A 22,280-nucleotide genomic window follows, 5' to 3' on the forward strand; every position below is an offset into this window, starting at 1 on the left:
TCCATTCATATTGTTCTTCCTACAGGTTTCAAATGCACTGCAGCCTTCACACCACTATGAAATCCTTTATTAAAAAAGAACATTGCTATTAATAGCAATGGATGAAATGTAATGTCCTATGCAACTCCTGTATCTCTTTACTAAAATGGTGACACATTTTTATTAACAGCACTTGTAAGTAATGTGTGAGTTTTATTTTGTTTTAACAGTCATCCGTGAGCTGGGATAAAAGAGTAAGCATTGGTTCTTCGCTCCCGAGCAACCTCTCAAGTCCTGCAGATGATCTACCTCCAACTCGTATAAAGGAAAACCATATCTTAGAAGGGCTAAAAAAATTACAGAAGCAAAAAGTATTACTTGAATCACCTTCAGTAATATCAAAGTGGGGTTACAAAGACTGTATGAACTCTAATGAAGGAATATATTCCCCTGGAGTTAAATGTGGCAGCCATAATGAACAGACTCGTAAGCCAATGGAAATAGGAAGTATTTGCATTGAACATAACAAAACTTTCTCTTATGATTCAGATTTGCATGATGATGCAGATGATGACTCTTCATCCTTACTGTTGCTGCAGGAAGCACCAAGCAAAGACTGCAGGACCTGCTGTAACAAATTAACTCACAGTGTTTCTGACAGTCTCTTTGACTGGGATCCTAATAGGAAACACTTGCCAGAAAGAAGTTCATATTTTAATTCGAAGGAAAGACCTGAAAAATTGACTAGTTTTGTCAGTGGATTTCAGGCAGAAGTAAAATCATGCACCAGAGCAAAGCTGCCTGAGTTAGAGTTAAATCAAAGCCATGCTAATATAGGCTGGAAGGACCTTAATTTTCAGCTTTCAGACACTGATGACAATGAAGTGTTGGATGAATTGCATATAGAAAGCAGTGATGAGAAAAGTCCATCAGATTTATTAGCAACTCCTTTTACTGAGAAGTACACAAAGACATCTGACGTGCTCAAAGTCGTGGAGAATTCTCAGTTTGTATCTACTGACAAAGAGGAAAACCAGACATCTTCTCACTCAGACATTAGGCCAAAGACATGTAATTTCATTAAACAACAAAAGGTTATAAAAAAGACCTCTTCTGAAGAGTGCATTACGGTAATATTTGATGCTGAGGATGGTGAGCCTATTGAATTCAGCTCACATCAAACTGGAGTTGTCACTGTAACAAGAAATGAAATTTCAATCAACCAGCCACAAACTGCATCCAGTGCAGAATATACTGAACTTATACCTCAGGGAATAACTGAGTTGCCGACGGAAACCAGTGCTAGAAACTACACTGCTTTAGAAAGACCTGAAGATGAAACCGAGAAAAAGGTTCTTGAAGATAATACAGGGAAGAAAAATACAGTTGTCCCCATGACCTGCAGTGAATCTTCACGCTGTGGAAAAGTGACACTGCAAAATACTCCACGACAAAAACTAGTGAAGCCGGTGTATGATGTGTCATACAAGGCCAATTCAAGCTCCACTGCACATGCAGGAATCAATCAAAAGCCAAACTTGACTAAAATACCCAGCAGAGGTAAATTTTCTCCACAAAAAATTGCAGTGACGGAGAGCAAGGAGACACCTGTAGCTCAATCAGTGGGCCCTGCAACCCTTGAAAAATCACCTGCTCTGCCACCTGTAAAGCTTTCAAGATTCAAAAAGGCACAAAGTCCACCTCGTAACTTTGACTCAAAAGCTGACTTTCAGGTTCCAAAGCCCCCTGCCTGCCCTCTGCCTGGCTTGAAACGTCCAGGCAGAGGCGATGGGCCAAAGTGTCCAAAGAGCCAGAGTCCAGCATCACCACTGTTGCCTCAGCACCTTATAGAGCCTAGTGACTATGGAGAACCCCCAACCAGAGACTTCCATTGTGATTTAGCAACTGTAGAAGCCCGATCACCATCCCCACCCATTCCTCCAGGCAGGTCAACATCCCTGTTGATTCGGCCTAATTATGCTTATTCACCACCTGTGGCAGTAAAGTTAGGAGGAGCTGGTCCCAGTGAAAATGCAAAAAATGTACTGAAATCATCACCATTAAAAGGAACTGTGAACTCTGGCTTTCATAATCAATCTAGTCATGAAATGCAAGCAAAAAATATATCTTCTGGGGCCAAAATTGAATTATCTTACCTTCAAGAAAATGCAGAAGCAATTATGCAAAATAAATGTGTATCTCAGCAACCCCATAGTGCATGCCAAGGACTTTCCAAAGTTTCTGTGAAGCAAGTCTGCCCAAAAAACCCTAATCAGCTGGGTCTCCACAGGAATCATGAATTTTCCAACACAGATTTTCAAACAACCAGATCCTTTTCTCTGGGTTGTCCGTCATTGGAAACCACTTCATCACAAGATGCATATTCCAGCAAAAAAGATATTTCCAGTGACAGTGGGGTAGATCAGCCACAAAAGATGCCAAGTGTTCTCCCCACAACTCCTCAGTGTTATACAACAAGCACAAGTGAGCCGTTACTATCTCAGGTGAACAATTCCCCATTGTCAACACTGATTCATGGTACTGATGCTCCACATGCTACCCAAAACTCTAATGAGAAAGGAATGAAAACCCGTCTCCCTGTAGGCCTGAAATTATTTGTCAAATCTCCCCAACTTCTCCGAAAGAGCTCTACTGTACCAGGGAAGCAGGAAAAAGACAGTATAAATGCAGCTTCCAAAAGTAACGTGAGTTCAAGTAAGTACAGGCAAAATGAATCTATATGCATAACCTCCCAAAGTGCAATGGATGCTGAATTAAAAGACTCTAAGTCTGATACTGAAATCAAAAATCATCTTACTGTGGGACTTGGTATGGATACAGTGTCACCTCATTCACATGAAAGCTGCAACTTGGTGGTAGACAGAGTAGATGGATTAGAAAACAGATTAGTTAAGAGATCTGTTTCTTCTAGCAACAAGTCTCACTTGAAACCAGCTCTGGGCATGAATGGAGCAAAAGCTCGTAGTCAGAGTTTTAGCATTCATACAGGGGAAAAGGCATCTGCCCCTGTGACAGAAGGTCTTGGAAAAGTACGAACTCAGATTATTACAAACACTTCTGATAGAGGAAATTCTTTAACAAGACAGAACTCAGCCATGGAAGGACTTCAAATCAAAGCCGTTCCTGGGTCAGCAGTGACACCAGAGACTCTTTCATATACTCCTAAAACCACAGAGAATTCTTATTCTAGACAAGGTTCTCTTGGAAATATGAGCAGTTGCAATAGCCAGCATGGAAGCCCGAGCAAATTGCCCTTCAGATCATCTCCAAAAGCAGACTCGTTTCATAACACTTCAAGATGTGATGGTAACAAACCATTTTCTCAGAAAGATGCACGCAGTCTATCTGTCCAGAGTGAGAAAAGCACTGAAAGTTTTAAACATGAAGCTCTAAGTAAAAAAAGTATTCTGCCAGCAGAATTGGAGTTAGAAGCATCAGCTACTGTATCCTCCAAACAAATTTCATCATTTCAAAGCTCAGATGGAATAAAATGTCCTCATAAACTCGAAGTGACAAAGTCACGTAGACAGCAAATGTCTTTAAAGTTAGCGGAAACCTCTGAGAAGGTTACCCATGTTTTGAGTTCACCGGCTCTGCAACCTACAATAGAGGAGAAAGTCATGTTATGCATCCAAGAAAATGTGCAAAAGGGTCAGGGACAAACCAAATCTCCCACTGTGGAGACTAAGCAAAAGACTGGGCCTTCTATAGCTAGTTGGTTTGGCTTTCGAAAGAGCAAGCTCCCAGCACTGAGTAGCAGGAAAGCTGATGTTCCTAAAACAAAGGTAGAGAAAAAAGATGTAAAAGTTTCAGGATTTGGAATTAAGCAGGCAAAATTAGAGAGAAGAAAAGAAAAAAAGAAAACTGAACAACACTGTGAAATAGAAAATGAAATTAACAGGAAAACAGACAACAGTGACATTTTAGCTGATGTCATGGAGAGCAAAATTATGAAACCTTCACAAGACATGCCTGGTGAGATTGAGTGTGAACAAGTCAAAGGTTCCGCCACGGCTACATACTCACCAAAAGACAGTTTTATGAAAGAGCTTCTAAACAGGTAAAACTCTGGAAAGCAATTTGAGATACGTTGTTGTACACTGTAGCTTTACAGATGCTTAGATGCTAAGTTCAATGTATGTTCCTTTTAGACTAAATGCATAGTAGCAGTCAGTAGGTGCACAGCCAGAACTTTAATCTCTACATGAAAAAAACATTAATAATGAAATTATAATTTTGTTTGTGTTACTTTGTTAACCAAACCAATCATCTTTGAAATGAAAGAATGGCAAGTTACATCCAAGTTGATAGAAATTCAAATGATTGCAGAAATCAAGAATCTAGGCAGATGGTGTGTAAAGATAGAGGATAATTAGGTACATGTTTTAATGTATTCCTTCTTCATGTATGGTTACCAGCAAACATGTATTTGCTAACTAGTCAGTATTAATTACATTTCTAGCTACTGCAATTTAGTCACAGAACTTAGCAATTGCTATACTGTGTTTTCACGTTTGCCCCAGAGCAGTCCCAAATATAATATAAATCATTATATGTGAAAGGCTAAATTGATATACTACCTGAAATTGCAAGTGACAGATTTGATCAAGGCTAGTTAGAAACATTTATCACTCAAAGGTCTAGAGACAGAAAGATACAGAGAGGTTACTTTAAACATTAAAGGAATGGGAAAGTAGAGTGATTGAAGAAGGGCAATGTAATTTATCAGAGGAATCACTCTCTACCTGCAGAGTTGATAAGAAAGCAGCTCAGCAGACAGAAAGTGGATCAAATAATGTTTCCTACAGGAGCGTGTCGAAGGGCAGCTCCCAGGGCTCCTCTCTTCACAGCAACTCTATCAGCACTCAAGGAAACCACAAGAAAAACAGCAACACAAAAGCTGATATGGAAATGCAGAATCAGACCCTGGTAAGTGCTTTAGTACATGAAAACATTATTACCTTTTTTTTAACTTTTGGATGAGTTCCTTATTGCCAGTACAGACAAACAGGATAATAACTGTTTATATATGATAGAAAGATTTTGTGTAGCTGGAGAATTGTGAATTAATACAAAGGTTGGCATCTTGACTATAGGCCAGAATATACAGCTAGTCATGAAGATCCTGCTGCTTCTGCTGAAAATTCAGTTCCAGTGGAGATATATGTACAATGATGCTATAATCATACTGTAGTAGAGTGAAATAACAGGACCCTTTTTTGGTTGGATTTTTTTTTTCAGTTTTTCCCCTTTCTCTGAAAATTGCATGCCAGTGTTGAACATTCCTCCGAACATTATAGAAGTCATTAAGCCTAAAAAGTGCACTGCATATAGCGAAAAGGTGAAGTATTTGACCATGTTTGGGAATATTTGTCACTTAAGAGGGAGTCTCAAAGCAAAAGCATCCATTTGACCCACATTTCTCTTTGTACCATGGAAAATCTCCCTGTTAAAGCCCTGTAGTTCGTTTTATGCTTCAATAAGGTACTAACTATACCTGATACTTTAATTTACCCAGAGAGCAGGAATGTTGCAGTTCAGAAGAAAAATTATTTTCTATTAGTGGCTAGATTCTGGTTCTTGAAAGGTGCGAATGGCTAACTTTTATGCATCAAGAAGTGGATGCACAGAGTCTAGGATTGCAGCCTGCACTCAGATAATGGGTGCCCTTCCTTGTGAAGCATCTAATAATTAAGCGTAGAATTTACTTAGCAATTTCTTGCCCAGAAAGGACCTTTCCCATGGTGTTTTAAAGTACAAGCACCAGGAGAACAGAGATGCCTTAACTCGATGAGCATTCTTTTCTCATTCCTGATAGCTGTCTTGACGGTATTATTATGACAGTTATTAACAACAATCAAAATTTTCACAAAATATCTGAAAACTTATGCCAAATATAATACTAAACATGAAGTTAAGGCTATTATTTTTGTTGTTCTGATAAAACTGAGTTCTTGAGGTACAGGACATTCAACAATTTCATCTGAGAGAATTTCAAATACAAATTCTTTGGGATGTGTTTCAAGGGTAAAACAAATTTCAAAAAGCTTCATAATGGAACTGGAAAAACTCTTAGCTTAGTACTGGCATTTAGGATACATAAGGTTAAAGTATCCCACACAGTTTCAACTTCAGGCATATGTTTTTTTACTTTAATGCAGATGCCTTTCCTAAGAACATCTGCAAGGTCATTTTTTAAAACTTACGGGAAACATATGCAGAATGAATGTGTTTGAAAACTTTTTCCTCCTGACTCCTGTGGTATCATCTCTTCTTTGAAAATGTAGATGTCTCCCGCATTATAAAACTACAAATTATAAGCATATCTAAGGCTGTCCTTGTAGTGTCACTGAAAGGAAAGAGAGAGAATGAAAGTCTGGAAATGTGCAATATGCAGGAAATTCAATCCAACTGATCTAGAACTTTGATAGCAAAGCAGAGCCCCTTATCAGAGCCACTCAGTTTAACTGTGCCCCATTTAATATGGTCCTGACAGCTTAGGGTATATCTTCACTGTACAGAAGTACAAAAAAACTCTACACGTTGCTTCTACGATTTCTTTCTAACTTATTATTTTCTAATGCTGCAATAATTTGTTGTGCTTTTTGTCTGTCATTTTGTCATTCTAAATGCAGCAATAATAGTCATTTACGACTTTAAGTCGGTCTTCAAGAAACACACTTTGTTTTATGGGGGAACTACGAAGATTGTCCTTAATATACATAAATAATGGAGAAATGCTAAGCATACCATTTAGTTTTTAAGGACATGTTAGTTATGGGGAAAAGGCATTACCTGTCCTATACCATGCACACTTTTTTTTTGCTGGATATCGATGTATTTTTTGTATTGTTTTTGAAGATTAAGTTACATTATATGCTTCATCTTTTTGAGTTTCATACTGCATTTTTTGTGGCACTTAATTCCTGAAAGAAATATCTAGTGCCAAAAGACTGAGGGCATCTAGAATAACAGTATTAAAAATGTGCTTACAGTTCTTAATGCCAGCATATGAAAGAGATATACCTTAAGATTCCACAGTATGTGATATTTCATCTTGTCCTCCAAACTTCTACAAGAAAAACAATGGAAATTCTTTAAACTCAAAGTTCACGCATCTTATTACCATCATTTCCAGTTATTCTTTGGTGTCTGCTGACTTTGAAGCAGATTGCAAAGGACTGGGAGATAGCCGTGACTGAAAACAGTTGCATGCAATGGAATGGCCTGTTGTGTGTTTTTTTGCTTGTAAAAAGACAAAATGAATGCTTTGGAGAAAACAGTGTAAAGCTTTTGAAAAGCCCTAAGCTGTGACAATTTCTTTTCTTTTTGGAACAATGCAAAGTGCATTCAGTCATATGGGTTCAATGTGGAGGCTGCTGTATTTCAAAACTGCATAGCATATATATCCTGCAGCTTTAAATCCTAGCCATAACATTTTTCAACATTAATTTTCTATCAGGTTTTTCCTTTCAAACCTATTTAATTTTTGATGATAAAATCTCTTCTCGTATGATGTGCCAGGTAAAGACTTGGGGCACTATTATGCCATAACATATGCACCAATTACCTCTGAATTCTGTTCATGCAAAGAATGTTATTGCTTGACTGCCACTGAATTTATGGAAAAAGCAATGTTTCACCAATGGCAGCCTTGTGCATTCACCTTCAGAGGGATACGCTTCCCGTTAGTGTTCATCAAAAAAGCACTTTGCTCTAAAGGCCAGCCAACAGAAATACATAATCCTTTAGCCCACACCAAGGATATTCCACATTCTCCAGTACTTTTTCATGTCCTTGGCTGGATTTTAAGGTGAGATACAATCATTTTTGTGCTGCACTGCTTCATTTCATCTTTGTGATTTTATTACAGCCCACAATAATTTAGAAAAGCCATGGGCTTTACTTTGTGAGGTGGAAGTGTGGCACCAAAATCAAGACACCAGGAGTTTTGTATAGTGTTGTCTGTCTGCAGTCTGTGTGTTTGGGGAATACCCAGAGATCTATCCTAATATTGTGAAATGTCATATCAGCTGCGAGCCCCAGACCGCCATGCAGTCTGCAAATGTGAGAAGTTGTTCTACCCGTAATTCAGTGCCAAATGATCACATACTTTCCTCTTCATTTTCCATAGCCTGAAGGGTGTCATTTCAGAAGAAGAAAAGATGAATCAAATCTCTGGGATTAACAGATTATAAATGCACTTTTATAAACATAGAGAGCGAGTCTTTCATGCCTCGCTGAGACTAGTCACAAGAGGTCAATAGGGCTACTTGCATAAACCAGACAAGCAGAATATATACTATGATCAAAGATATGTCATGCAAACGATGATAAATACTACTGGTTTAGATTACAGAGCATATTTAATGTTATTGTGAATGTGGTGTAAGTAGTTTAAAACAGCAGGGAGTGATTAACAAATAATTTAAGATCTCTGAGATATTGAAAGTAATTTTTTCTGCAGTGCTGGCTTTCCTCCTCTCATCACCCTGAAAGTATCTTCATTCCAGTTTGATTTATATAGCCTGGCAGAAAAATATGTCCCTGGATCTGAATTATGGCCACTGATGGCATGTAATGGAGGGGGTTTTCACTGTATGGTTGGAAGATACTCAGATTATATATACACTTGGGAAACAGGAGCGCAGAAGGACAGAGCAAAAATATGCCTTCATCTGAAAAACAGAGTATCTAGGGGATTTGAATAACACATACTTAAATAGTACGTACAGGCTCTTAGTGTGCACTGCATTCTTAAATGATTTTTTTCTCTCTTTTTAGCTAATCAATGCTTTTAAGCAGAGGTGGAAACAAAACCACCAAAGTTCAGTGAGAGAGATACCACATAACATATTAAGTTCACATTTTTCTTAGCATAAACTCTGAAATACAGTATTTCTAGAGAGAAATAAATACAAGGTCAGGAGAACTGAGCATAATTATGTAACATTTTTTTTTTAATGCAGAAAAAGACTTTACTTTTTGAGGAATTGTATCTTCCAATGGTATTTTTTGACTGCTACATATTGTGACTTCGAATTAAGTTAAAGTTGTTATCCTCAGATACTGTGCATAGAATGAGACAGGCTATATATACTTGCACTCTTAGCTGCCCTATAACTTTACTCGCGTTTATTTCTGAAAAGATACTCTGTAGTTATGAAGCAATGTAAACACAGTCACAGATGTTCTTCACTTTTGTTGTTGTACTATGTACAGGCTAAAGTAGTCACAGAAAACCTGCAAGAGGAAGAGGAGGACACCATGACAAGGACTACATGTCAGAGTCATGTGATAGGTACAAATTATATTTTACACTGGATTTTATTGCTGTCAGCTCTTGGAAAAAAACATGTTTAATTCTCATTACTTTATTTGTTTGCCCACCTAATGTCAGCTTTGGCATTCGTTTAGCTCTGTTCCTGGATAGCCAGATTTCACCATCTATGTAAAAGATTAATATATACCATTACCAATTGTGGATCAGTCCAATGCTTGATGAGGGGCTTTGGAATCTGGCTGTAAAAGATCTTTCAGCCTCCAGTGGGTTCTAGTGGGTTACATATAGTTGCTGAACTCGAGGGTTGCTGTGCGTGATACTTCAGTGCGAATAATACTGATATACTGTAACTTTGTCATCTGGCCTTGAATTAGTGAAATTCAGAATAAAATTCTGAATAGCAGAATAATTACTGCCTTAAAGTAAACCAGAAGGAGTAGCAAACCAAATGTCTGTTCGGAAGATGTTAAAGCTGTTACTGAAAATAAAGCTGCCTTTGCTCTGCACTTTTCAGGAGGGTAGCACCATCTGTCCTGCTTCTTGATTGGCGTGTACTAATTTTTAACCTCGGTACTTGTTAAAATATCTAATAGGCAACGGAGGACTAAACAGAAGTCTGTTTGGGGTCTGTATTAGAGCAGTATGTCACCAGTGTATGGAACTGACTCTGAACAAAAAGGACTCTGCTTTAGCAAGTCCGCTTTGCGGGCAGAGACTGCAGCAATAGTTACATCTGATTCAGTGTTTTAAGGACACTGTAAGTGGTTTTCCTAGCCAGAAGCACTTTCATTTCATTAATGCTGTCAGCCTGGCAAGTAGGGCTGAGCAGAGGTATCGTGTAGAAACACATTTCTCTGTGGGGTAGTAGGAAAATGTTTGCATGCTTTATTGACTTTACATCCTTTTCAGTCCCAGATTCAGCCAAGTAAACTCTGCCTCTCTTACTTGAAGAAAAGATCCATATACTTTTCCCTTTCTAAGAACTCAGCCATAACTTGGCTCCATTACAGCAACTGCGTAACAAGAACTTTGAACAATGTAGTGTAAGACTGAGGGGATTCTGTGAGTGAGTAGGCACTAGCCCTGAAAAGAGAAATACATGCTTCTCACTCTGAATAAAGGGCTTAATTTCTGTTACTAGAAGTTGCCCAAAAGAGAAAAACTTACTTAGTAATTCCAAACACTTTTATTTATTTTCAGACTGAAATAATTATTTTGCCTCCACCTCAAAATTCTCAAAATTTTACTTTGAATTTAAGTGTTTAGTTTTAATTTTTTAATCTAGATACTGAACAAGAGAAAACAGCTATTTGCAGAGCTTTTTTTGGAAAAGACTCCAGGGCTTCCTTGGTGTTCATCAGTGTAACCGGTGGTTGTGGCTGAGACCTAATTAATATATATTTTGATATATTACTTTGTTATTGGGTCCTGTAATACAGCACGCAGGTGACTTTTGAGGCTGTTAATATTTCGTTCCTCCCACAGGCACCAAATTTGAGTCTCTGACAGGACAAGGTGGTTATGGAGCAGGTTGGTTGGCATTCCCCAAAGTCAGTTGTGCTTTGGGTTCGTGAGGCCCTCAGTTAGCTGGGAGAGGTCATCACTGTAGGTCCAGCCCTCCTGCACACCCAAGTCCTTTTTTGCAAAGAAAAGACCTTTTTCTTCACCTTTTCAGGACTGATAACATCTGTAAAGCGGCAGGTAGATCTGTGGGCCCAAGTCTATACCGCTCCACAGTAAGTAGTGCGACAGAGATGCCAGGCAGTGCTACCCTTTGGAAATTGCTGTAGCTCATACAAAGACCTTCCCATCATCTGAATTATACTAATTGCAAAAGCATCTTCTTTTCCATAGACAACGCCATCTCATAAAGGCTCAACACAGGATGCCGTGTATACCTATTCTGCCTTGTCAAACCATCTAGAATAACTCAAGTTTGCTCTGAGGACCTAGTTGTTAAAGTCAGTAAACTTTGGTGATGGGAGACATTATGTGCAATAGGTAGTATTGGCACAGTAAAAATAATTGAAGTCTAAGCAAATTTGTTTACATTAGCACAGTTGAGTCCTAATGCAGAATGTACCAGTCATTACTTACTTCAGCAGGACAAGCCTAAGCCTGGAAGATTAGAAGCATGGATCTAAGTGCACTTCCTGAATGCTTCTGTATCAGTATCATGCTATGATTTATTCTACTCTCGTCAGGCTGTGTTTTATCTTAAATTGGTATTTTTGCTGCTGTATGTCCACATTGCTCTTCTTGGATGCCAAACTTTCCTAGGTCTTGTTCAGATTATTTTAACAAATTCCTTGATACAGATTCTGGCATTTTTCTGACACAAAGGTTTTCATAGAAATTTACCGATTTTTTTCAAGACTGAAACTCTATACGGCTTTAAGAAACATTCATTTGGAACATTTCCCATGTCAGCTTGTAATTTTTAGTCAAAACCATATACAAGAAAAAGCTTGTGAAGATTATAAAGAACTTGTTGGTATGGAGAATTACCTGATGTGCAAGAGTGCCAAATTCTGCTTTCTTTGTTATCAACTCCTAAGCTTCTGGTTGTTCAGAAGCAGAAGGTAATAATACAGAAAGGATGGCTCTGTAAATGCTATGCCTTGCTGCCATCAAGCACACAATATTGAGCCAGGTCTTTAGTCTGATCAAAGAGAGCAGTTCCTGTCCCGGTGGAGGCTTTTGGTCTGTTGTTTTCCTGGAACAGTTTCACAGTGTTGGGGATTCTTCCGGAACAGGATCATCTTTGTAATCTTTGAAATCTTTAAAATTTCAATGGGCTGTAAATTCATTGCTTACTGCATTCTTCACCATCATAAACAGTTGTTTTAAGAAAACAAAGTTTGCTGTGGTTTGTAGCTGTACTTTAGTGAGTTTATTCTACTGGTTTTGACCTAAACAATTAATAAAATATAGCTGAATAAATGGAATATATAGAAAGGCTACGATTAAGCAGGGAAGATGTTCTTTACATAATAGAAAAACCAGGTGTTACTGTGATTGTCACTGTAAAATATCTAAATTGACATCAATTCTGCCTAGTTAGCTAATAAACAAGATACATATAACTGAACAGTCTTCAAGGTTGGTATCATGTAAGACAATGCTGGTTCATCACTTTCTTATAATGAGATACTCCTGGGTGTGTTAAAGAAAATACGTGTAAAATGCCAGTTGCTAGGGTTTTAATTTATTGTCAGTTGTTGATCTAAACAAATTTAAGTATTTTGCTGACGCTTTGGATTTGCTAAATTGAAAGAATAAAAGAATGCACAGTGATATAAAATTGCCCTTCTAGTATACCTATATCTCAGGAACACTTGATCATTTCCATATGAAGCAGTCACTTATATTGTGCTATTTAAACATATATTGTGTATTTAAACATACATTTAAAACACTTTTTTAAAGATTAAAACAAAAATAGTTTTTACCCTGGATGCTTTTGCTGTACTGTCAGTGAGGATGCCAAATAGGCCCTGGCAGCACAGATGGTACCTGTGCTCCTGCTTCCCGCAGACAGGAGACCTAAGAATACAGGAGTATCACTTTCAGTTCCAGTCATCTTCAGAGCTCCTCACTCAAGCCCTTTGCAGGAAAGTAGTTGGATTTCGAAAGAGTGATGAAGTGGGAGATACTAAAGTATCTAGTATGAGGAGGGACATGATAAAAAGGTTGACTTTCCTTTCATGTCACAAGAGACTCCCCAGCTCAGACAGGTACAGCAGGATCTCCAAATATTCCTATAAATAAAATTCTGCTGTTGAATGCAAGATGATATGTCAAGCTCCTGACACTATTGTTTCCATGTAAACATAAAAACCCCTTCATTTTACAAAGAAAAATAATTATGTTTCCCCCACGGGAGTAAGAAGTGTCAATGTTTGTCTTGAATTTCCCCATTGTCACAATGGCCAAAAAAATTACAAGTCAATTACAAATTACGCCTTTACATAGAGAAGTTAATAATTGACATGTTGAGAAGAAAAAAGCATTTGTGAGAAAGTTTAATGTTTCATATTTCAAGTACTGTTTCAAATTAGCAACCACTCCTGGAAAAGTGTGATTGTATTAATTATAATGTATTAAGAGTTTTCATTGATAAACAGCGTCACAGGAAAAGCCAAAAATCCATGGCACAAGCAAAGAAATGCTAAGTACTGAAGAATTCATTCTTGCAGAAAAATTCACATGAGAATACTATGGTGTACAGTAACAGTCATACCAAAGACAGTTTCCTTGGTTATAATATTCATCTGTAGCAGCTAAAATATGGGCACTTGAAGGATCAAACATACTTTTGGCTATACAGGTCTCTGCACAAATTACGAGGTTCCTGACCTTGTTTTCTTTTTAGGAATACATACATATGTAATAAAGAGGAAAGTTAGCCATAATTAATCTTACTATTCTTCAGGGTTGATATAAACCTATGCCGATGCTGAAAGAGGAAAGACTGCATGTGCCATTTTCTCAGACATCAACACTTCAGTGATTTACCAAGTTCCTTGTTTGAAAGCTACATGTAATTGTTTCTCTGGGTCCAGTTTCCTTTTCTCTTTTTCACCCCAAATGGGTGACAAATGCACTAGAGAAGCAAGTCAACATTGAATATGCTTTTTGGTAATTATATACTCAAGCTTCACAGAAACCACCATCTCAGCGTATTCTCAGCAGCCTAAATATGTTGATCAGAGGTGTCTGAGAAGGCTTCAGGTCTATTCTTAAACTTATACTCAGGTTTCAATACAAAGAAAGAGGATTTTTTTTATGCCACAGATATTTCTATGTTTAAATACATTTATTCATCGTAGTAGATTTCCAGTGGTTATTCTATCCTTAGCAATTCCTAAATGAATCAAACAAGCACTTCTGGTCTAAGGCACTGGAGTTCAGGAAGTACATGCAAACACAGACAGAATTATTTCATTCAACTGGAAAGTTTTTGCTTTCAAATGTTGTCTTTAATATGTCACTGATTGAACTAAAAGGCCAGGTTCATTCTTTAATAAAAGCCTGTTGAGCTTTGACATCAGGGACATTACTGCAGGTAGGTTTTGTCCTTGGAATGACATTACTGGTAAAAATAAATTAAAATAACCTGAACAGACCTGCAGTTCGCTGGAGTAATTGTGGGTACTCTGGAGAGCAAATAATTGGTAACGCAAAAATTGGTAGTAGCAACCCAAAATATATCTGGGTGGTTTTGGTGCTGTCTGCTCCACTGGAAGCACAAGATACTACCTACTGAAGATGCATGGGGAGTTAATTTCCTGAGGCAGGCTGGGGTTAGAATCCACAGTGAAAAGGTTCACAGTTCTTGGAAAGAAATTATCTAACTGTGGCATTGACCCCTGTTGTTTGTTTGGAGTATTGCAGGTGAAATTCAGAGCCAGACAAAGATTATGAAAATAAATGTCATCAGAATTTTTGAAACTTTGAAGAATGACTTGGGTCTAATTTTTGTCAGATTTTTATTACAGATCCAGGTCAGTTGCTCAAAATTGAATCATCTAGCATTAAATGGTAACCTTGTAGATACTTGCATTTCTATGATACAGAAAAAGCACCTGCAGATATTTAAAAGGGATTTGAAAAGTATCTAACTAGAGACCTTGACTTCCACACTATCAAAGCAACATTAAAAGTCCATTGTAGACTTCGCTGCTTTGTGCTAGAATAAAAACACACACTGAGGTCACGGGATTCTTTTGTATCTCTGCTGTAGCCCAGCATTGAATTCCATTAAAGTTCCTGATAATCATCTGCCTTTTAGCAGGCTTTATTATCATTTTTTCTACTTTCCAAGAACAACCTTGTAGAAGGGTTTTGCAGTTTAATTTAAAGGCAATCTGGTCAGAAAAAGGAAGGTCTGTCTTTTAAGCAACTTTTTGGAGATTTGTCTTCTGTAGAGAACATTTGGTTGAATCCCTTAGATGCCTAATGTTCCAGAAAGGAAGTGTTGTTGGTATTTTATATGTTGCGTTGTGTTTTTAAGTCCACCCCTTTAAGCTTTATATGCAGCAAAGTGCTCAAACTACATTTTTAGTAGAAACTAGGAATGTCCTTCACAGTGAGTTTTATAGATAAGTTGCTAGCAACTTGATAGCAATTTTACAGATATACTGATAGCAAATGTAGGACATGTAGCATGCTGTAGATGTAAGTGGGTTTGACTTAAAATGAAATGTCAGCATTATAATTATTTGTGTTGAGTTATCATATACTAAAGATGATAGCCTTATCTGTGTATTCTGATATTGTTTTATTCAGCACCCAGTAGTGATACTATGAAACTATATATATATGAAAATAAAAAAACACATTTCATAAGCAGAGTTTTCTATGAGAAGAACCTGCATTCTTTCTAGTATCCCAGGTAAATTTGTTTGTCCCTGACTCCTCTTTTCTTTCTGGTTCTTCTGTATGGTTTTCCTACAGATACACCAATTTACTGCCAAGATATTATTTTCTTACCTTTCCCATCATGTTTTTTCACCTGCGTTGTTTAGAACTGGTGATCACTCTTTACTGCTTGTGCGGTGCCCCAGTATTGCTCATTATCTGACTCCCCACAAATCTAAACGACGATACAGAGCCTGCCTTTTTGTTTCCATACCAATACCATTTCTATTAACAGATCCTTGCTTCAGTGTCATCTGCCTTTTTTCTCTTGATTTCTTTCTGAAGTCTTGATCTGATGAACACCAGAACTGAAAAAGTATGTTTCAGATTTTATTTCTGAATGTGCCATGCACATACTCATAATGCTTAATTATATAAGTTGTCCAATGGCCTTTTCCAAAACTTGATGAAAACAGTAGCAGTTCATCTGCTTGTTTAAAAAGCTTGTGCCAAGCTTTCCAGAAGAAAAAACGCTGGACACCCCCGCTGCCAAACAAAAAACTGGGTTTTATCCACCATTACGTAAACTACTAAAACTTTGGGTGCTTTTACTTGAGTTCTAAGTAAACAGCTATTGAATTCATGTTTTCTCCCTCTCAGGGACTGGAAATAGATGTGAAAGAAACAAGCTTGATTAATGTGGTAAATACATTAAGTCAAGTCTGACATGTATCATCCTAAAATATGTCCATTAAGCCTGCAATATTTGAGCAAACACATTTATATTAAAGAACCCTCAAAACCTCGAGACAGATTAGGTGAGGTCTGTAAAGAATTACTGAGATAAATGTAACAGAATATGTGACAGAGGAAGGATGGTGAACAAATTCATCTGTATTACTGCCTGCGCATTCAGTAAAGAGAGATGATCCACATGACTGTGGAGAGGCAAAAGGATAATCCAGAAGTTGCTTAAATGTCAGGCCAATCCTTGGATGCCTCTAATGCATTTAATGAAGAACAATATTCAACTGATAAAATGTCTTTTGACCACAAAAGAAATCCTCTCTTGTCATGAAGTCTCAATGCCTGAGAAAACAACTTATCACTGTCAGTGTTAATTCCTTTCATCAGGCCATTGATAGAAGTTGAGAAGAACCATTTAGCTATCATCTTAGCACTGATATAGCAGTTGAATCATTCATTTACACATGATCAGATAAAGGAAAAATGTTTGTTTTATCTTCCCCATCACCACCCAGTAAAGCTGTGGAATACCTAGAAGTCTCTACATGTGAGGTTGCTGTCTGTAAAAGCCATCAAACAAAACCAGTTATCACCAAATCTGTTTCCAACCTGGGTCTGTTCTTATTTCCAATCTGCATCCTCAAAAATGTTATGTTTTGATACAAGTTGTATAAGGTATTAGATTTTTGATGAATCCCCTATACATGACCAATGGTACAAGTATGAATGCATTTACTTATACATCTGTAACAAAGCCATTTCCTAAAGCCCTGTGTGCATGTGGAAGGTGAGAGGTAGGTGTTAAATCTGTAGGTGCTGACTGTTGTTTAGCAAGCGTGCTTCCTGGGCTGGAGCTTTGAAACCAGACATCAGTGTCGCAGGCAATTTAACATGCTGGCTTGCCATATCTAACTGTATGGATGTTAATCCAAAGGACTTGGTTCCCAATTGCTAAAACAATGATGAATTATTAAATACTAAAATAAGCTGCTTGCCTCTAGCAACATCAGGATCCAGACTTGTTCATGAAAACAAAACAAAAAAGCCTCAAAACCTAGTGCCATAAGGGGACTGGAACTTATGGGAGAGACCCTCAAAATGCCCTTATCTGTCATGGTCTCACTGTCCTTCAGGCAGGAGGTATGTGTGGAAGTACACAAACAGAACAGAGCTTGGCTCAGTAAAAAGCAGATACATTTGTACTTGCACTGACCTGAATACCTCTGTCAGTTCCTCAAAGTTTATGCCATTTCATGCCTCCATCTAATATCCCCAAAGCATTAACATCTTAATGCAATAATCAAGCACTGTTCTTCCCCTTTTGTACTTCAAAATCCTTATTTTCAGATCCTTCAACACCATTAAAATGACCTGTGTCTGTGGTTTGCTTACTTTTCTGAACCAGAGTAGCTAAAGTGAGGCATCGCTGAGAAATCTTGTTTAATAACCAATAGCAACTGACGGTCTTGTCTGTAGAGACATACCTCTAGGACCACATAGGTTGGAAATCCTCCTGCTCAGGGTCTTTACCAGTTATGTCTTGAGTATCTTCAAGGATATTATTCTAAATGTGTCCATGACCAGTGCGCCGTTTCTTTGGGAGGCTTTACACATCATTTGGAAGTCCTGTGTTCTTACTCTGCAGTATTCATGTTACTGAAGATTTGGTGTGGTCATGCTTTTGAGTGGCCTTCCAGAGTGGTGTGGAGCAGCATTCAGCATTTACCATCTCAGGACTTGCTCATCTCATACTGGTGCATAGAGCTAATTAAATATTCTGCCCTTCTACTGAGCTGCTCTACATCTTTTCAGTTGTCTACATCTTTAATAGTGTGTGTTTTTCAAATGGGTGAGAAGGTGAACAGGCTACTCTGCAGAATGGAGAGAGCTGTGAGAGGAACAGCATTATATGGGGTTGGGCAGCTAGAAATGGGAGGAATAGTGTCTTCTGTACTGTGTTCTTGACTTGTTTGGCTTTTAGGTATTTCTGCAAGGATTAATTTTGAAATGATGGTCTGAAGGAGCCTATGATAATCGAATGAAACTGTGTATTTTTCTAGTTGTTACTTAGGTTTTATAAGATGATGGAGAACCTTGCCAATGTGAATAATAAAGTAACATTCCTTAGTGTTTTCTAATTTATGTCAGCTTACCTTCTTCAGAGTCTGCCAAAAACAAATAAGTTCTTTGTATTTTAAAAGATAGTACACGTAGCATTTGTCTAATTGCCAATTCTTCTGCAGCACTGCTGCAGCCTACTGCCTAGCTTGTCTTCCTTCTGTGGAGAGAATTAATATTTTGGATCAACACTTCCTTATTAGCCACAATGATTTGCTGTAAATTTCCTTCTTTGCCATTACATTTATTCACCCAGAATTGCCAAATTTTATCACTAGAACAAGAAGAAGTGTAGCTCTTTATATGTTATATATAGGATACAGTCTAATTATTATTCAAGATACTGAGAATCTGCTGGTCTCATTCAGGCTTAAAATGTCAATTAAACAGGATGGCCGGGTTCTTCAACTCTGAAGTTAATGCTGCTATGTTGATTTACACTACTTTACAGTCTGGCCTAATCTATATTCGTTTTTATCACTCAAATCAGGACTGTGCCTGATTATCATACTTATTACAGGATAGTACATGCCAGTATTCTCTATAATAGTATGATTCCTTCTATTTGAAACTTTTCTACTTTACATGTTTTTTTGCTTCTGGCTAGGACCATCTGTGGATGTGTGTATGGAGCTTCAGTCATGCATTGCCTATTAACTCTTAATTCATATACCTGAAGTGCAACTGAGCAAATTGAAAAGCATTTTGGATGAGGACTTGTTATTTTAAACAATTGTTTCAACTGTGCTCACATGGACTTTGTGCCCCTTTTCTACAGTGACATCTAGTAGACTGTTAATGAAGAATACATTTTCATCTGAATTATCAGTTATATTTGAGCTGTATCAGCATATGTCTTTCCAAATTCTCACTCTTGAGTGTAGGATGCCTATTCCTAATTTTGTTGTTTCATTGCCATTTTTAATTGAGTTTGAGGAGCTTTAATTCATGTCTTCAGTCAGAGACCTGAATTGTTGACATTTGATTATGCAATTAGTCATCATAGCAGATCACAGGAAAACAGGGTCTTCCAAAAAAAGTCACTATAATGGAGATACAATACCTATACAGTTAGTGCATTGTTTTTAATACTAGGTGAACTTGAGAATTTCTCAGTGTTTGGACAATCCTTTGTTAGGAAAAGAAAAAGAAATCAACAAATATATTTATAGTGAATAATTTCCCTACTTCCAATTTTTAACAGGCAAAGAGGCCCAATACATTGTTTCAAAATGGTAATTTAAATGGTGTCTTTATAATATCATGTAGCATTGCATACTTTTTTTTTCCCCCAAAAAAAATAGACTTGCTGAAAAAAAAATCTCTGTTAATGTATTAAAATACATTTCAAAGATGGGGTAGTGGTCATGGAAAACTGTGAAGCCGACTGTCAATCTATTGGGCAAATGACATATTGATGTTGGTGGGTTTTGCAAAAAAAAAACCAGCTTAACTTGGGAGAAGCAGTACAAAGAGCACTGAATAAGTCGGTAAAGTCTGTATTTATTGTTTTGGTTATTTTTATTGTTACTACAAATGAACGTAAATTGTAATCCCATATTCAAGCACCCATGAGTGAAGTTCACTTGTAGATTCACCATTTGAAAATACACTGCACCATCCTTCTCTCATTTACCTTTCCCTAGTATATGTTAGAAATAATTCCATTTCACCAATGCAGTAGCCATGGGAATATCAGCACTGTGAAAACTTGAGTCTTTTCTAGTTTTACCTAGGATAGCCTTTGGGGTTTTTTAGTTTTACATATTGGTTATACTTTTAAGTCTAGATAGAAAACAATAATGCATTCATCTTTGACTAATTGGATCAAATTATGGTGCAAACCCAGAAGGAATAATCTACTTAAAATTGACATTGATTTGGCAGAAATATATTCATTTTTTTGTGGTTGCTTTAGCATTGCAGATGAAGAGAAGGATGTGCAAATAAAGAGATCTGTTTTGCCATCTGTAGTTTAAGTTCTTCCTGCCAATGCCACATGTAGCCTAAAGATGTTTATTAACTGATAAAGCAATTTTGCAGAGGCCTGCTTACATTTGAAATATTATTCTGAAAAAGAAAAAAGTATTAATTAATAATTTGGCATGTTTCAAAATACTAGAAAAATTGTACTCGCTTGGTGTTTCAGAAAAAAATAACTACATGTTCTCTGCTTCTCTGTGTCAGTTTAGTAGAAAGTCTTGAACTTTCTAATGCAAAGAAAGGTAATTTGTTACAATTAGTGTATTCTGTTGTGATGAGAATTATGCCCTTTCGTTTTTAGTGTCCTAGATACTCCTTGAAGAAAGCCCATTCGGTGTTACATATCTCTCAAAACCTTCTTTCAAGGCTTGAATCTGTACCTCTGAAAACAGCTTGCTGGAAATTTCCCAGGGAAACTGTTCTTGATACAGAGCTATTTTTGACTGATTTTTTTCTCTGAAAATGTCTGCTTTCTGTGGAAAATTCTGGTGGTTACTCAAAGGTTTCAGCTGAAATTTGTGTCAATCTTGTGCAGTTTTGTAGGCCAAAACTTGAAAATTTATGTGGGGAAGATCTCAAACCAGCTGCAGTGGTGAGCACAGGGGAGAATTCCACATTTTTCATGAGGTGGAATGCTTCTTTGAAAGAAAATACATCCCTGTGCTACTAGCATAATACATAGAAAACCTGTTGTGAGCAGAACTACCTGTGATTTTTTTGACCTAAAATACAGTTGTTCTCTTTTTTTCTGTTTATTTTTAGTGTTAAGATAGATTGGCCATCAAAGTTAAGTAACATACACTTCTGTAACTTTGCCATCTCCAAATAGAAACTGTTAGTTTGTGTCAGTCATTTGAAGCAGAGATAATGTCTGTATGCAGAAATTGCATCTGGTATCCATCAGTATGTTTCATTAGTAATATCATGGTTCTACCTCATGGGGAATGGCTGAGGTTATTGAGCTGCTTCTGGAAATCCTCACCCCCTCGAGCAGCACTGAGAGGTGGCTGCCTTCTGTCAGTCATGGCACAAGTTGGTAGAGAGGCAAAACTTTACTTACAACATGGTAGGTTCTATGATGATCTCCTCTCATGACCTGTAAGTCCTTCCCTGCATGCCAACATCCAGAAATGTCTCCTTTGTTGTGTTTAATTCGGAGTGGGTGAATTGCCTGACCATTTTGAATGACATTACGTATGCACATAAGACAATATACCTGCTTAATAGAATTGCTGATTGATGCCTTATTTTAACTCTGTGGGTAAAACTTTGCATCTTGTGGTTTCTGTAAAGGTTTTTATGGATGATTTAAGCATCATAATAAAATTCACATATTGTTTTAACTAGATGGTCAAAATAACTGTGAGTGAAGATATAGACTTGTTAAAAATATAACAGGCCCTATGTAAAGAAAGACTGCTATGTGATTTGTGAATAGACTAAGCATCTGTCAAACTCTTTAAGATACAACATAAAAAGACTTTATTAGAATGTGAACTTTACTTTACCTGAGGAAACATTTTGAAACACTCTGCAGTTATTCAGTTAAAGGTTTGTTGACAATAACATGTGGCATTATATCCCTCTTAGTAAAAGTAAATTTTCACATTATTGAAGAAATGTGTGTCAGAAGCTGTGTTTAAAAGCTGTGTCATTACCTTCTGTCTTCTATTGTATGAAATTCATGAAATCTCTTGGATATGTGCTAGGACTCAACATTAGAAAGAGTAATGTGTAATCTAAAAGCAGGACAGATTTTACTCCATTGCCTATTTTGAGTAATTTT

General features: G+C 37.3%; 1 protein-coding gene across 7 annotated transcripts in view; it reads left to right on the forward strand.

Annotated features, from left to right (window-relative positions):
• Positions 1–22,280, forward strand: part of NCKAP5 (NCK associated protein 5) — a 245,226-nt gene that overhangs the window by 181,834 nt on the left and 41,112 nt on the right. For 5 of the 7 annotated variants that reach the window (XR_005829348.1, XR_005829347.1, XR_005829349.1 and 2 more), the window contains exons 11-13: positions 210–4,060; positions 4,752–4,929; positions 9,223–9,301. Coding sequence is in view for 4 of the 7 variants with exons in the window: in XM_040603862.1 (XP_040459796.1) it covers positions 210–4,060; positions 4,752–4,929; positions 9,223–9,301 (4,108 nt within the window). In the remaining 3 variants the exon portion in view is untranslated. The remainder of the gene's footprint in view (positions 1–209; positions 4,061–4,751; positions 4,930–9,222; positions 9,302–22,280) is intronic. The other 2 variants (XM_040603863.1, XM_040603865.1) reach the window with 2 other exon arrangements.

This window comes from Falco naumanni, chromosome 8 (genome assembly GCF_017639655.2).
Source record: "Falco naumanni isolate bFalNau1 chromosome 8, bFalNau1.pat, whole genome shotgun sequence".
In the NCBI taxonomy this organism is placed as follows: domain Eukaryota; kingdom Metazoa; phylum Chordata; class Aves; order Falconiformes; family Falconidae; genus Falco; species Falco naumanni.